The sequence below is a fragment of the Adelges cooleyi genome, unplaced genomic scaffold, assembly GCF_023614345.1.
Source record: "Adelges cooleyi isolate 19-005CV unplaced genomic scaffold, UGA_ACOO_1.1 ACOO_flye_CR_arks_rails_tigmint_CR_PRNA_23, whole genome shotgun sequence".
Classification (NCBI taxonomy): Eukaryota; Metazoa; Arthropoda; class Insecta; order Hemiptera; family Adelgidae; genus Adelges; species Adelges cooleyi.
The window spans coordinates 2,100,675-2,115,913 of NW_026095893.1; the positions used below are offsets into that span (position 1 = coordinate 2,100,675).

General features: G+C 26.7%; 2 protein-coding genes across 2 annotated transcripts; both read right to left on the reverse strand.

The window, feature by feature from the left end:
* Window positions 1–1,224: 1,224 nt before the first annotated feature.
* On the reverse strand, window positions 1,225–3,737 carry LOC126835834 (GTP-binding protein Rheb homolog). The gene is made up of 5 exons (XM_050568675.1): window positions 3,422–3,737; window positions 3,229–3,300; window positions 2,894–3,101; window positions 2,145–2,274; window positions 1,225–1,599 (listed from the first exon to the last, which is right to left on the reverse strand). The coding sequence occupies exons 1-5, from the start codon at window positions 3,468–3,470 to the stop codon at window positions 1,510–1,512; spliced, it is 549 nt and encodes a 182-aa protein (XP_050424632.1). The 5' UTR covers window positions 3,471–3,737; the 3' UTR covers window positions 1,225–1,509.
* Window positions 3,738–5,290: 1,553 nt separating this feature from the next.
* On the reverse strand, window positions 5,291–7,467 carry LOC126835833 (GTP-binding protein Rheb homolog). Its single transcript, XM_050568674.1, has 5 exons — window positions 7,209–7,467; window positions 7,029–7,100; window positions 6,747–6,954; window positions 6,508–6,652; window positions 5,291–5,775 (listed from the first exon to the last, which is right to left on the reverse strand). Exons 1-5 carry the CDS (start codon window positions 7,255–7,257, stop codon window positions 5,686–5,688), a joined length of 564 nt encoding a protein of 187 aa, XP_050424631.1. The 5' UTR covers window positions 7,258–7,467; the 3' UTR covers window positions 5,291–5,685.
* Window positions 7,468–15,239: the final 7,772 nt, after the last annotated feature.

Consider the following 15,239-nt stretch of genomic DNA (forward strand, 5'->3'; position numbering starts at 1 on the left):
GGCATGCGCTCAATAACGGCAACCCCAATATCAGAACAACCCTTCATTTATATACATTGCCGAAGGGGATGTTCAACGGCACCGGCATCTATCCTTTGCACTACGTAATTTGCTCTTGTGTAGTTTGATAAAAAAAAAAAATGTTCATGATATTTCCATTCGGAGTAATAATACTCATCTATAATACTCTCTAAGCAACGATTATCAAGTGAAACAAGACTAGGTAACGCTCTGCTTAGGTCGAACAGTTGATGTTGATCTGACTATTCAGTTTATATTCTTCACTTTATGATTTTACATTATAAAATACTTCGTCGAAAAGGTATAGGAAACTTTCTGATATTTTACTTCCCCACAAGCGTTGCAATACTAATCACTACTTTTTTACCTATAGATACAAATTTTGTTATGCATACCTAATACTATAAATATTAGTATAATAGCAGTAATAATATTTTTGTATTGTTATAGTACTAACCATAACTATTATACTAATGTTACACATAAATGCATCGTCTGAACTTTAATTCAGAGAGGGGACGAATTATTATGTAATGCATAGAATTATAAATACATATAGTTTATAACATTATAAATTCAAATTGGAATAAAAATTACTCAAAGGGGATTGCCCAACCCTACTAAATACGCCTTCAGTTAACCGCAACATGACAAATTTTGAAAGAAAATTGATATATGGGTTGGATCAACATAATCGATATAAAAAAAAAAAAATAGTTACTATTTTATTATAGGTTTTTGGTATTATGGTAAACTATTGTAGTTTTTAATTTAAAAATCATTGTGCTTTATTATCGTGGATGGTTAATTATATTATTTCAAAAGAATAATAATACTATAGTAGTAATATTGAATACTACTTTAAAATTATGTAATAGTTTTTCACTTGTAACCATTATAGTTGATATCTTTCAGAAAGGAACTCATTAGTATCTTATAATAACATAGTTAAAAAATTAAAAAATTACCAAATACTTATATAAATGTACAAAATTATTTATACTGCTATTGTACCGAAACAAAGACAACATATAATATTCAATACACAACATAACATAAAAATATTATATTATATTATAAATTTAATGGTGTATTTTAGTATATACGTTTTTACTAAAATAATTGTTTTCATTATAATGTACCATAGTAATACTATAAATTAATTATAATCTATATTTATACATAATTATTTAAGCACGAAAAATGGAATTATTTATAAGAAAAAAAAGTATGTATAAAAAAATTCAAATTAGAAATGATAACATAATGTCATTTATAAAACAGATAGTAGAAAAAAGTAAAAAATTTAAATAAACTATAGACGATTATTTACATTATTTATAAAACGTATTGTCAAAAATTCAACATTTGACAATTTTGTATACATATAATAATTAATAAATGAATATATTACACTCATTTTTTGCACAAACAAGGTACATTTAAAAATTCAAAGTAACAGCCCAAATGATATGTACTTTAATAATCTTATGATACACAGCAACTAGATTTCTCTTGCACATTTCCATTAGCTTTTTCAATTTCCATTAACATAGTATGGAATATATCTGCTACACACTGTTAAAAGTAAATATCACACAAGTTTTATATTAAATAGTAATGATAATAATGTTATCATGTTCTTAAGAGGATGCGACTCCTCCCATTTATAAGGAGTAAAATATCGGCAATTTTTTGCAAAATTATAATTTTGAGCTTGGACTATAGATTATACTTATTAACACAAAATAAGGTCTGATTATTAATTGTAATGACTATCACAGTCATTCTTATATAATAAATTCCAATTTATGTTTCTATCAAAACTGCTTTGCAAGGGACAAAGTTTTTCACAGTAAAATTACCAAATTTTCACAATACAAAAAAGAGAACATCATTTGTGGTCTTTTTTTTTTTAATAATAACATTGACTTTTAATAAACAAAAAACAATTTTTTTTTTTTAGAAACGTGTATTGTAAGAACTTTGTAATTTTACTACGAGTACAATCCCAAAACCCTTGTCCCCTACACAACGAGTTTTGTAGCCAAAATAAAGGTAACGTGGCATCCTCTTAAAGTATGATTATTAATTCTAAAAGAACTTGTTTTTTTTTTAATTGCCTCATTCTGTTTAGCTGAAGCTTCAAGAAATACTGCTTTCCATGATTCTGCTAATCTACGACCTTCTTCTTGACTAATTACACGGTCCATATGCAAATCTTTTTTGTTTCCAACCAAAACTACAGGAACACTGTAAGCAAAAACAAAGGAAAATTACATAAGTCTATATTGAAAAATAAATGATGTGTGACGATAAGCTATACTTCAATGTTATATCATATAATAGTCTATGTTACAATGTATATTTTACGTACAGAAAACTGTATGTAACTAAATGTTTTTCTATAGTACCTTATGTATTCACAAATTAATATACTAACAGTTTTTGACAAATAGCTTATATTACTAACCCTAGCTGTTATGATCTGTTCAACACATTAAACATATAACCACACCATACATTTCTAAATCACATATAACAAAAATTAAAATGGATAACTATATTTTACTCTAAAATTAATACATTCAAGGTAAGGTTTGAGAGTAACATAACACTTGGAGGAGGTATATATATATATATAAATAAAAAAAAATAGAGACAAATTTGATGTATTACTGGCCGACAACACAGACTTTAAGTTATCTTTTAAGAACACTGTTTGATTATACCTTTTGTTATTTTCTTATTTAATAAACTTCCGCCTATTTAGGAAATTCATTATTCAATTTAATTACTTTTTGATATAGAAAAAAGAGTGAGGTTCCCATTAATACACAAGTACCTTTAGTTCTCTTAATTCAAAACTTACTGTACTTTACCAGTCATATCCAATAACTTATCATATATTATTTGAATAATTTCAAACGATTTTGCAGATGTTATGTTGTAAACCAACACATAGCCGTGAATGTCCATTGAATATTGTGTCGGAAGTATGGAATATTCATCTTGTCCAGCTGTGTCTACTAATTTCAGATCATATTCTTGGTTGTTTACTTTGGTAGTTTTAACAAATGCTATGAAAGAAAGACAGATTGTAATTTATATTATAACATAACTTATTACCATTATTGTTAAAATATTCATATGTTGTGAACTCATATATTTCTTATTTAGGTAAAATATTTAAGAGTTAATACTTACTGTTTTCAATTGTAGGATCGTAGGAATCAACAAATTGACCTTCAACAAACTGAATACTCAAAGACGACTTACCTACAAAACAAATGAATAAAATCACTTAACCCAAAAGAAAAATTAATATCTCGTTAGTCATTTCACATAAAACATGAATACACAAGTATGCGGATGACTTTAATATGTTTAGATTACATACCGACAGACCGGTAGCCCATGATGGCAATTTTTCTCTGTTTTGGTGGCATTTGAAAAAAATATAATAAATAAATAAAACAGTTCACTTTATCTTGTCATTCATTTGTGTTTATCAATGTTATCATTGTCAAGAAGGAATACGGAAGCAGGTAGTACAGAATAACCAGAAGAGAGAAATCGGTAAAATTGTTGCATACAGCATACTCAATACTGCATAGACTTATAGAGCAATGGACTGATAGTAGAGAGAGAGATCCGAGGGTCGATCACAGGTATGCCATAGAAGAAATAATATCATGAAAAAAATAGTAATATGATAATACTTGATAACGAAATTGTATTAAAACTGTTAATTGTTAAATGTTTAATTAATTTTTATTTAAATATTAAAATTCGATATTTAAATAGTTTTTTACATAAGGGTGTAACAATGCATAATTCGTTCTTGCAAAATACAAATATGCAAACATATAGGGTATAAAAACCTGGTTGCGACTCTGAAAAGGCCTAATTGTTATGAACTGTTGTGGTTCAGGGTTAGAGCTTATTTAATAAATCCACCTTGGATACAATGGCAGCTGCTTGGATAAATTGTATACCTATTGAAGGTAGGTATAAATTGTATTTCTACTACGTAGGTTTTACTCCTACAGTTTTTAGAGCAGCTGTTTTACAAAAGAGTAAAGAAGTACGACGATAGTCAACAGTGTATACCATCGAAAAGATATTATTTTTGTCAACGAAATTTCATGGAACAAAAAGTTTTGTTTTGAACACAGACGCAGCTGACAATTAGTAATAATTGTATAACTTATAGTTTATACTGCAATGTAAATTATAAACACTATAATCTGTAATTTGATTTAACCAAATTTTTCTAACAATTATTTTTTATAATATACTACTTGATTGAAAATAGCACGAATGAATGAACATTTAAAAATTAGTTTACCTATATACAGGGTGCGATTCATTAACGATAAAGCCCTATATTTTTTCTTAAAATAATTGCTAATTCTTAATTTTATTTTTTGTTGCGTATGTTATTTTACAATATTATAAAACTACTAAATATTTACCTTTTTAGTATTTCTCTCTGAGCTCAACTTTTGAAACTTCATTGGGGATGTATATTATATTTAATTCACTTTTAAAATTAGAAATTATTTGTTGAAAATGTCGACTGGTTGATAACCAGTTTTTGATTATTACTTTTAAGAGATTAAAATCGAGAGGGGTAGTGTAGTTAAGAAATACAGATAGATCAAAATAATACTTTTCACTACCCTTTCTCCCATCCTAAACTTTAAACTCTAATAACTTAAAAAATAATAATCTAAAACTAGTTATCGACCAGTCGACATGTTCTGTAAATTGAGTTTATACGTTTCCACTTAAATTTCAAAAGTTCATAAAACAAGTTCTAATAAAGGTGAATATCTTGTAATTTCATAATATTGTACAATAACATAAATACAAATGTTTTCCACAAATAAAAACTATAAAATTAATTATTTTCTGAAAAAATAGTGTTTTACATTAAATTGATGATGACCCTGTATATATTTTGGGGAATAAAATATTAACCACATTTATATTACTTAGTACTTAGTAGTATGATAAAATTTCTTCCGTTGATGCGTACAGTACAAGTTACAAACTCAACTACAAAACTAAAATTGTATCCTTTAACATTTGCAACATTTGAAAAAATCATTCTTAATTTATTTAATACATATGGCAAAATTAGCACCATTTTTAGTTTTAAACTAAAATTTTAGGTTATCTTCATTTTTTAATTTGTCAGTAATTATTACAAAATAACAATTAATGCTAATGACATCATAACAATAATAATATTAAAATTATATCAAAACATATTAATAAATTGTTTATTTTTTAAATTATTCTTCATTTTATATAAATTTGTCTTATAGACTAAAGTTACAAACTTATTGTATTTTATTTTATAATTAACGGAATTATACACCATTTTGTTCATTAGAAAAAAGAACAAATACATATACTTAGTTATATAGAAAAATGAAGTCCTATGGAGAAATTATAAGTAGAACATTTAAATTTTTTTAATTAAGTAAATAGAAATAGTATTCACAACAGTAGTATACTGTATAACTAATAACAATAACAATAGTTTCAATGATAGTTCCTATGTTCATTAAGAAAATACAAACATGTACACAATATTAAGACAAAAATAATTCAAGATAACAGTCATCAATACATCTTATTATAATAATTCTTTCATGAAACTCTACAGCTTGATTTTTCTTGAACGTTCCCATTAGCCTTTTCGATTTCCATCAACATAGTATGAAATATATCAGCCACACACTATAAAAATAAAAATAATAATAATAAACGAGTTACACAAATACTTATTTAAATAAATTAATAAATAAAACCACAGTATATTACGGAACAAATATAATTTTTATAGAATATTATTCAATTTTAAAATTAAATTGAATCTTCACATTTTAGTTGACAACATCCTACTGAAAATAATACATTTTCACCAGTTACAGAGATAAGACTGGGCAAGCCTTAACTTAGCAAACAAGTTTATAAGCAGCTAATAAAATTAAAGAAAACATTAACTTACGTTTTTTTATTGGACAACAAATGTAATAGACCCGAGTATTAGTAAAGGAAACTGATTAACAGTAAGAGAGAATCAGGGCAATCTTTTACATGTTTTTTGAAAACAAGTCTCATTATAAATGTTACCAGCACACCTACTTAGTTATTTTATTTGGTAATAGTATAACTATTACTCATCGCGGAGAGCAAATTCGTTAAGAAACTATCTCATGATATTAGTGTTAGGCCTTCATGCCCTGTTAAACTACATGATGATAATACCTTTATATTAGCCTAATAACCTAAAACACCACAGGCATAAAAAGATATAAACAAATATTAGCAGATAGTTACTTACATTGTATTATTGTAAAGGTAAGTGATATTATACTTATTGTAATAGAGAAAAATATTATATACATATTTACACAATGGTATTAGAAACTAAATAATAAAATAAATAAACAAAATTGCTGTACTAACTTTTTTGGAAGTTACCTCGTTCTGCTTAGCCGAAGCTTCTAAAAATACAGCCTTCCACGATTCTGCTAGTCTTTGTCCTTCTTCCTGAGTAACTACACGGTCCATTTGTAAGTCTTTTTTATTTCCAACCAGAACTACCGGAATACTGAAAATAATACAACAATATTATAAACACAAATATATGATACATTGAATCAGATCTATCTACAGACAACACACAAGAACTGATTAATACTTACTGAACTTTTCCTGTCATGTCTAACAATTTGTCATAAATAACTTGAATAATTTCAAACGATTTAGGTGACGTTATGCTGTACACTAAAACATATCCATGAATGTCCATTGAATATTGTGTTGGGAGTATGGAATACTCGTCTTGACCAGCAGTATCTACTAATTTAAGATCATACTCCTGGTTGTTAACTTTTGTCGTTTTAACAAAAGCTAGAAAGAAAAACATTACATTTTTACACATGAACTATTTAACTAAATATAATTGATGTAAAGGAAATATTTACTGTTTTCAATTGTTGGATCATACGAGTCGACAAACTGTCCTTCAACAAATTGAATACTCAGTGAAGACTTTCCTAAAACAAGTCATTGCAAAAAAAAGAAAGTAAAGAAGTGAATCAATTCAATATTGTGCTACTTTACTAAACAATAAAAATGAAAATTTAAATAATTTCTATACATACCGACAGAACGGTAGCCCATAATTGCGATTTTCCTTTGTTTCGGTGGCATATTTGAAAATGGATTGAGATCACTTCATTTAAATTCTAAAATTGGAAAGATCACTAGTACACATAGAGTTCAAAAAGGAATTTCCTATACTCAAATAGAAAGATTACACCAACAAAATTAGTCAGTTATAATACTGGAATTTGAAACACAATAATTACCTACTACGTTTCATTTATAAATACTACGACTTTTTGCTATTCGTTTTTATCACTATCAAGACCGTTTGACATCAGCCGTTGAGGACGGTTTGAGGTTATGTTTGTATTTGTGTATATTATTCAACCTTGAGTGCAGTGCAGTGCACTATAATATAATTATTACAAACGGCATACTTGTGTAATTTGTCAACTATAATATTTTAATTGGTACCAATACACAAATGGCAACATCGAGAATAAAATAATTTAATTTGTATATCATGCGTTTTGTTGCCGTATAAAACTTTTAACCATTGGGCATTGTCATTTGTTCATTGAGTATACATTGGATATAATATACATTATACAATATAATATAATAATATATACTCAATTTTATAACATTTTTGGTATATAATATATAACATATAAGCGGGTACCAACAGTTGTTATTTAAATAATTGTAATGAACGTCGTCTTATTACCAGACTTTTTTTTATCTAATTGTACTTGTACTCACTACATACACGAAATATTATAAAATTATATATTTTATTACAATTATAAATTCATAAGTCCGTGCTTAAGCCATTTAAGGGGATACCGATAATTGTAGCATTGAAGAATCGCGAATAATGTTTATCCATTTGACGTATTTTTATATGGCCATCAACAACTACGGTTGTGGAAGAAATAAGAATAAATATTTAATTTTTTTTTTTGTTTAATTGAAAATCCAATGAAACCAATTAAACTGTTTTTAAATTACTTCTCCTTTAAATTGAAATATGCAACTCCACAGCTATTGTATACTTTATATTTTTAAGCTACCTATAATACTTTTTAGCCGTCTGGAATGGTTAAGATAATTAAATATATCTATGTTTAAAGTTAATGAGTAATGAAGCTGTATTTAATAGTTAACCGATGTCAGATCGATTATATGGCATTACCGGCGACTGAGAGTAGCTGTTCGTCTATGTTAATTGCTTACTTAACAATTAATTATTATATTGGCATATAAATATTATAATAATATTGGGTATAATGTATCCAAATTGTCATAAATAACCAATGCTTTGAAATTTAAACCTAATATATAAATAATTGTTCAATAATTTATTTCCGCTCTTATGATGGGATATTATTATAATAGCATTTAGCAATAACATTAATCAAACCCTTATCCATCTTCCTGTGTGGGCCTTGATCAGTTGAAAATGTCTATCAGGTTTTATTTATATGACAAGTAAAATAAGATCTTGTTTTAATTGGTAGTGATAAAAAACAATTAAATTAATTAAAATTGTTTTATTTTGTTTATTCAAAGGGTCGAATGAAACAGTTAATACAATTAATAAAAGTAAAAGATTAACTTTGACTTGTTTCGATAAAAGTTATTTCAAACATTTTATTTACTAACTGGATTTATATAAGTTTTTATTTAACAGTTATTATAAACCATTTTCATGAATAAATTTAATGAAAAAAGTATTATGCTTTTACGTTTTTATTAATAGGAAATGTAACATACAACTTAATAATCATTTTACTATACTATATGCATTTAACATAAAAATAATTTAAAATATTTTGAAAATTTAAATTTCAAATGATGATACTATATCAATTTAATATATGTATAATCAAATATTCATAGTATAAATGACAGTTTATTTTTTTTAAAAAGCAGCCAAATATTTAACAACAAAATCATATCAATAACCATAATGAAAAAACATTTTTTTAAACAATTTTTTATTAATAAAAAAATGTAATTTAAACTTAACGTTTTAAATGCTGCCATCATGATAAGATGGGGTCTGGACGAATTCGCTATCCTTTACAAAACTTACTAACAAAACATTTAAATTTAATCTTACTAACAAAAAAAAAAATTTAATTTAACTTACAAAATATTTTCAAGAGTTTCATTGCCAAGGTTGTATCTATGATCATTTAAAACATATTTTAAAGATGAAAATCCCCTTTCTACAGCTACTTGAAATGCAGAGGAATTATGTACAACCAAAGCCAATTTAATTTTTTTATTTTCCCATTAAGTTAGTAAGATAGTTGAATAGTTTTTTTCGTACTGAGCAGTCAAATAATAACGATCTTGCATTATAATTGAATTTTTTGTACATATAACTTTTATTTTAGAAGGAAAAAGTAAAAGTTTAACTTAAACTTTTTTAGCTAGAACTTTTATTTAACAGTTTTAAAAAAAACTTTTTTAAGCTAGAACTTTTATTTAAAGTTTTAAAATAACTGTTTCGATTAAACTTTTATAAATAAAAGTTTTTTTCAAACAGTTATATTCGAACTCATTTTTTTAAAAAAAATATGAAAAATTTATTATAATAAAAAATACCTAACCACACTCGCCAATGTTCGACAATATGAAGTACCAGATAGATTATTTTTTTCAACAAATGATTTCGTTGGTTGAATAATGATATTGCTTATTCTCTTTCTGGTTCGAATCAGCTTACACTCTTGATTTGTAGAGGTTTTTTTCAAAATAGTACTCATTTTTATTATTTGAATTTTGTCATAAATGTTTGCCGCCGATATAGTGTTAAATCCTATAATTCGTTATACTATATACGACCAATTGTTCATGGAAGCTAAAGACAATATAGTAGTAGTATTCCCCCCCCCCCCCCCCGAGATTACCCCTTTGAGACCGTGTCCAGTTTCAAAACAAAAAATCTAAAAATATTCGTTTTCCTACTTATTGCCAACACAAATAATATTCGTTGGTAGGTAATATACGTTAGGAGAAAATTGAATATCTTTTTTAGGACTTTAAATTATTTATTCATATTTGATAAATTATTATTTATTTGTTAAATGATTATTATTTTATTTACTGTATTTTAGTTATTCAATAAGTGTGTGTGTACAGTGACACACATACATGTTGTTCCTTGAATTGTGACTATGTTATACTACCAGAAAATATGTTGATCTTTGAATATTATGTGCAATTTTGATAATGGATAATAATATGCTGATAGCCATGCTGTGTGCTCTTTTAGTCTATGGCCACGTAATTTCAGTTAATTAAAATAAAACTGCTCTTTCCATCCGTTCTGCAAAAAACTCATTAACCCCTATTCTGCCGCAATCGGGTGAAAATAAAAAGAGAATGCAATTACTAAAAAAAATGTAATACAAAGGCATTGAATACAAATTGCCATCGAAGCTTTAAAACTAATATTCAATGATTAAATAAATAATATATTTTATTTAAATGTTTAATGTTTTATTAACACGCTTATATTAGCTTCACTTGTATGTATGTTTGTATGTTTGTTTGTATGTAACTATGTAACTAAAAGAGATAGGCAACCGAACGTACATGCGTGTATTCATTGTTGTTTACCTGAAGTTTTCAAGTAATAGAGACACGTATGTACTAGAATTAAAAAAACACGATTTTAAAGCACATCGAACTAAAAAGTGGAAAATAAATATAGTTTAAAAAAACTAAAAAACACGCTTAAATAGTAAAATAAACTAAAGAGTAGAAAATAATTTTCAATATAGAAATCAATTAATAAAAAATAAATAGTATTATTGTGAAAAAAGTGTGGGGCGCTTTTCAAGAACTGATATATGTAGCACCCCACACTTTTTTGCACAATAATACTATTTATTTTTTATTAATTGATTTCTATATTGAAAATTATTTTCTACCCTTTAGTTTATTTTACTATTTAAGCGTGTTTTTTAGTTTTTTTATTGTCAAATACTCCAATTCAGTGTGATTGGTTAACTATGACTCAACCACAGTTATTTTAACTTTAATATGTGGTAACATGTTTGACACTAACAATAATTAGTAAGCGAGATCATTGTTAAAAGTACATAGATAACCGATAGAATATACATTTATGGCAACCCATTAAGTTAATAGAATGAACCCCAAAATTGTTTATATTAAAAGCGCTACCAAAAACCATATTACAACGAGGTCTATCTATCTTAACGTTTTAATGGTTTTTAAATTTTAGGCGCGTCGTATAGGCAATTTCTCAAACATTTAAGCAAATTCATACAATCAAATAAACTTGGGCGTAACTACTAATATTACACGAACCTATCATAAAATACTAACACAATTAATTTCTTATTTCTATACTTGTACATGGCCTATGGGGTGCAGACTGCGGAGGCCTCCTCAAACACACAAATTAAATTATAGTAATAAATATTAAAAAAAAAAATTATAATATATTGTTTTAGTATATACTTATTAAAAACAATAACATTGTACATTGTATACTTCAAAACAAACCTCTCGAACCATCATTTGAGCAAATTCATTTTAGGAACTCGCAGGGTTGTTTTTGGCGTCTAGTGATGCAGGTTGAACATAGATATATTATTAGTTATTACACAAAAATCACTTCAATTGTGAGCAACTCGACTTTTTAAAATATGGGATTATAAAATTTTTTTGGGGGACAGTTTTCGGACTTAAGGTCTGATATTAAACTAATAGAAAATGTAGCCCTGTCCTACTTTTCTATGTTAACTTTTTTCTATTTATTTTAATTTAAATTCAAAGCTGTGTTTTTGTTTTATTATGTTTGAAATGAAAAATTCATTTCTAACATATCAAATGAATGGCGTTATGCAAAAAGCAATCAACCCACAACAAAAAACCTCGATTTTTTTTTGTGGGTTGGTTGCTTTCTGCATAACGCCATTCAAATAACCACTAAAGTATCGCCAAAAAAAGTTTGTAACCATTACATCTATAACTTAAAATATAGACAATTTTATATACGTTGAATTCGTTAACATAATTATATGGATTAAGAATATATAATAAAACTAACTATGAACAGAAAATCTCAAGTATTTGACAGCACTGGCTCTTACAAATGTTCTGGAATAATAATTGTCTACTGTATAAAAACAAATCACTAACTATATAGCAATAGCAATAGCTATCTAGAAATACTAATAGCAATACCTTATCACTATTAAATTGGAGTCAAATCGAAGCATAGTTTTATTTGATCTGAAGGGGTCATTCCTCGTGAAATCACCTAATGTGTGTGCGACTATAGCTTAAAAATGTTTGAAATTTGTATCATACATTCTTTTAGGTTATAATTATTCTTAATGACAAAAAAATAAAAACACATTTTTTTTAACCCTCAGAATTTTTTTTGAATTTTTCAAAAAATCTTATGGTCAAAATTAAAAAATAAAATTTAAGTTCTTATGACCCATATCATCTTTGAACCAATGAAGTTTTTTTTTATTACTTATTTACGGTTTCAAACATGGGTGGTTTGCTGAAAACTACTTACTTTAATGACCTGGTTTCATTTTTTTTTTTTTAATTTTTTAATTTTTAATAAATTTTGATACCGTTATACTAAGGAATAAATCGAATAGTTGCGTAAAATGTGTATATTTCCAATAAGTTTAATCGGAAAATATGAACCCTTAGAACTGATGTTAGAATAATTTGTTTCTCCATCATCAGACTTTTATCAGATGTTCTACTCACTTATAAGTAAGTATTGTATGAATTTGGAAAATTTTCGTTTAGTCACATAAGTGATGCAGGTCATTAAAGGAAGCAGTTTTAGCTTACCACTTATGTTTGAAACCGTAAATTAATAGGAAAAAAATACTTAATTGGTTCAAACTTCAAAGATCATATGGGTCTTCAGAACATAGCTTGAGTTTTATAAAAGAAAAATACTTTTTTTGAACTGTTTATTTTTTAACCCCAAAAAAAGTTTTTGAAAAATTCAAAAAATACAAATCTCTCAGGGTTAAAAAAAAAATATGATATATTAACTAGAATTTTAACTGTGCAGTTTTCATGTCTATACCGCTATGAGCGGTTAAACTATACGAGTAGACTCGGGAACATGAGGTGTTTTTGGATAATTTTTTTTAAAACTACATAGGTCCAAGAAAAATGGTTAAAAATTGTTTTCGTCATTAATAATAATTATAACCTATAATATAAACCTATATATATAATGTATGATAAAAATGTCAAACCTTTTTGAAATAAAGTCGCACACTATTAGGTGATTTCACGTGAATAAATTACTCAAACTTTGGTACAAGTTTCGGCGTAGTGCAATTCTGTCCATTATGTATAAATTATTATTATAAGAAAAAAAGGTCTTAACTGTTTTTTTCCCTGATTGGTATTGCTTTACATTACATATTAAATTTTAGCTTAATTGCAAAACTAAAAATGTATTGGTTGTATAATTATGTATATTTTATCTGTGTTTGTATCCCAGGCTACAATTAAGTTGGAACTGCTAAACCGGTTTCTTCTAGAGTCAAGTGTCAAGTCAATCGAATAAAAATTGCATTCAGAAGGTATCTCGGGAGAGTTTTTTTACTAAGAGTTAATAGGTAAAAATTACAATGAACTTTGGTACATTTAGGGTACAGGAAATTGAATGTAGCCGTTTCGACAATACAATTGCTTGGTTTCGTTACTGGATAGCTGTAGAGACTGACGTTAGTGAGGGTAAGTCGCATCCCTGATCCCTCTACCAAATAAATGAAGATGAAAATATTTGTATATTATGTTATAATGAATCACAAATCACAATATATATAATTGATTGTTATATAGATTTCATAAAAAATAAAGTAATTTTTGTACGAGCCATAACGTAGTTTAATTTCATGTACAAAAGAATAATTCCTCATTGAGAAAAATCAGAAATATTGGTAAAAATCTCTAAAACTTTATTGACAATATATGTTGAATAAAGAATTTAAATATATTACAGAAATAAATATAAATTGCACGTTGTCTACAAAGTATGACATATGATTAATAGAGTACAGTATTAGGTTATAGTTTAAAACTAAAACAGTAAAAGACTATCACAGTACTGGAAAAAGTTAGCTTAGAGTTTATCACGAATGCAGTAAAAAGTGGGTCGAGGTAATTATTATAATTTTAAAACAGTAGTAGTATAAAAGATAGTATGTATTAATAGGTTATCCTTTATAATATAAGTAAACTATTTATATATAAGATATCTAAGTGATTATAGTCAATAGTGTAACAGTAACACCATTGATTAATAATAATACTAATATTATTAGCTGTTTGCAAAATTTCAAAAGTAATCATTTTTTCAATCCAAACCCGGAACATTGAACACAGATGTATTATACCTATGATTTTTTCTTCCTACATTTCTAATATTTTATCTAAAATAATTTCTGATTTACAACTCATTATTAATTATTTAAGTCTTAGTTATTGTTAATAACAATTAAGGTTGAATGATTTAATTTATTCTGTAGTGGTATATATGTATATATATAGTATATGCTTACATTTAATTGTATAATGTAATTTTTTATTAGATACCATACTTACCTAGTTCAGTAGTCTGTAATTGTTGAGCTGTAATGCAATTTTAAACAAAAGCCAATAAAATAAAATCGTTTCTGATTACAAGCGGTCATTATGGGCCAGGCTATATGTAAGGCAGTATAAAGTATAACCTATTAAGTATTAAATATGCCGTTTATGTAATACGCTACGTCGAGACTATAATATATGATGCGTTTGAATCCAGATCACTTGGTCATTGATGAACGACAGTAGCCGGTTGAGTGTAAAATCCGCGTAGATCCGGATCGCGTCATAATCGTCAATTTTATGGCTATTGTCTCTCGATCGATTCTTGTGGGGCAGAATAGGACGCGGAAGACGATTGAATCGTGAATTCTTGACGGCAATTTGTCGGCAAATAACCCCATCTATAACGGCTATGTGTAGCTATTTCTGTACAGAGGATGTGCGCGTCGTATCTATTAGTT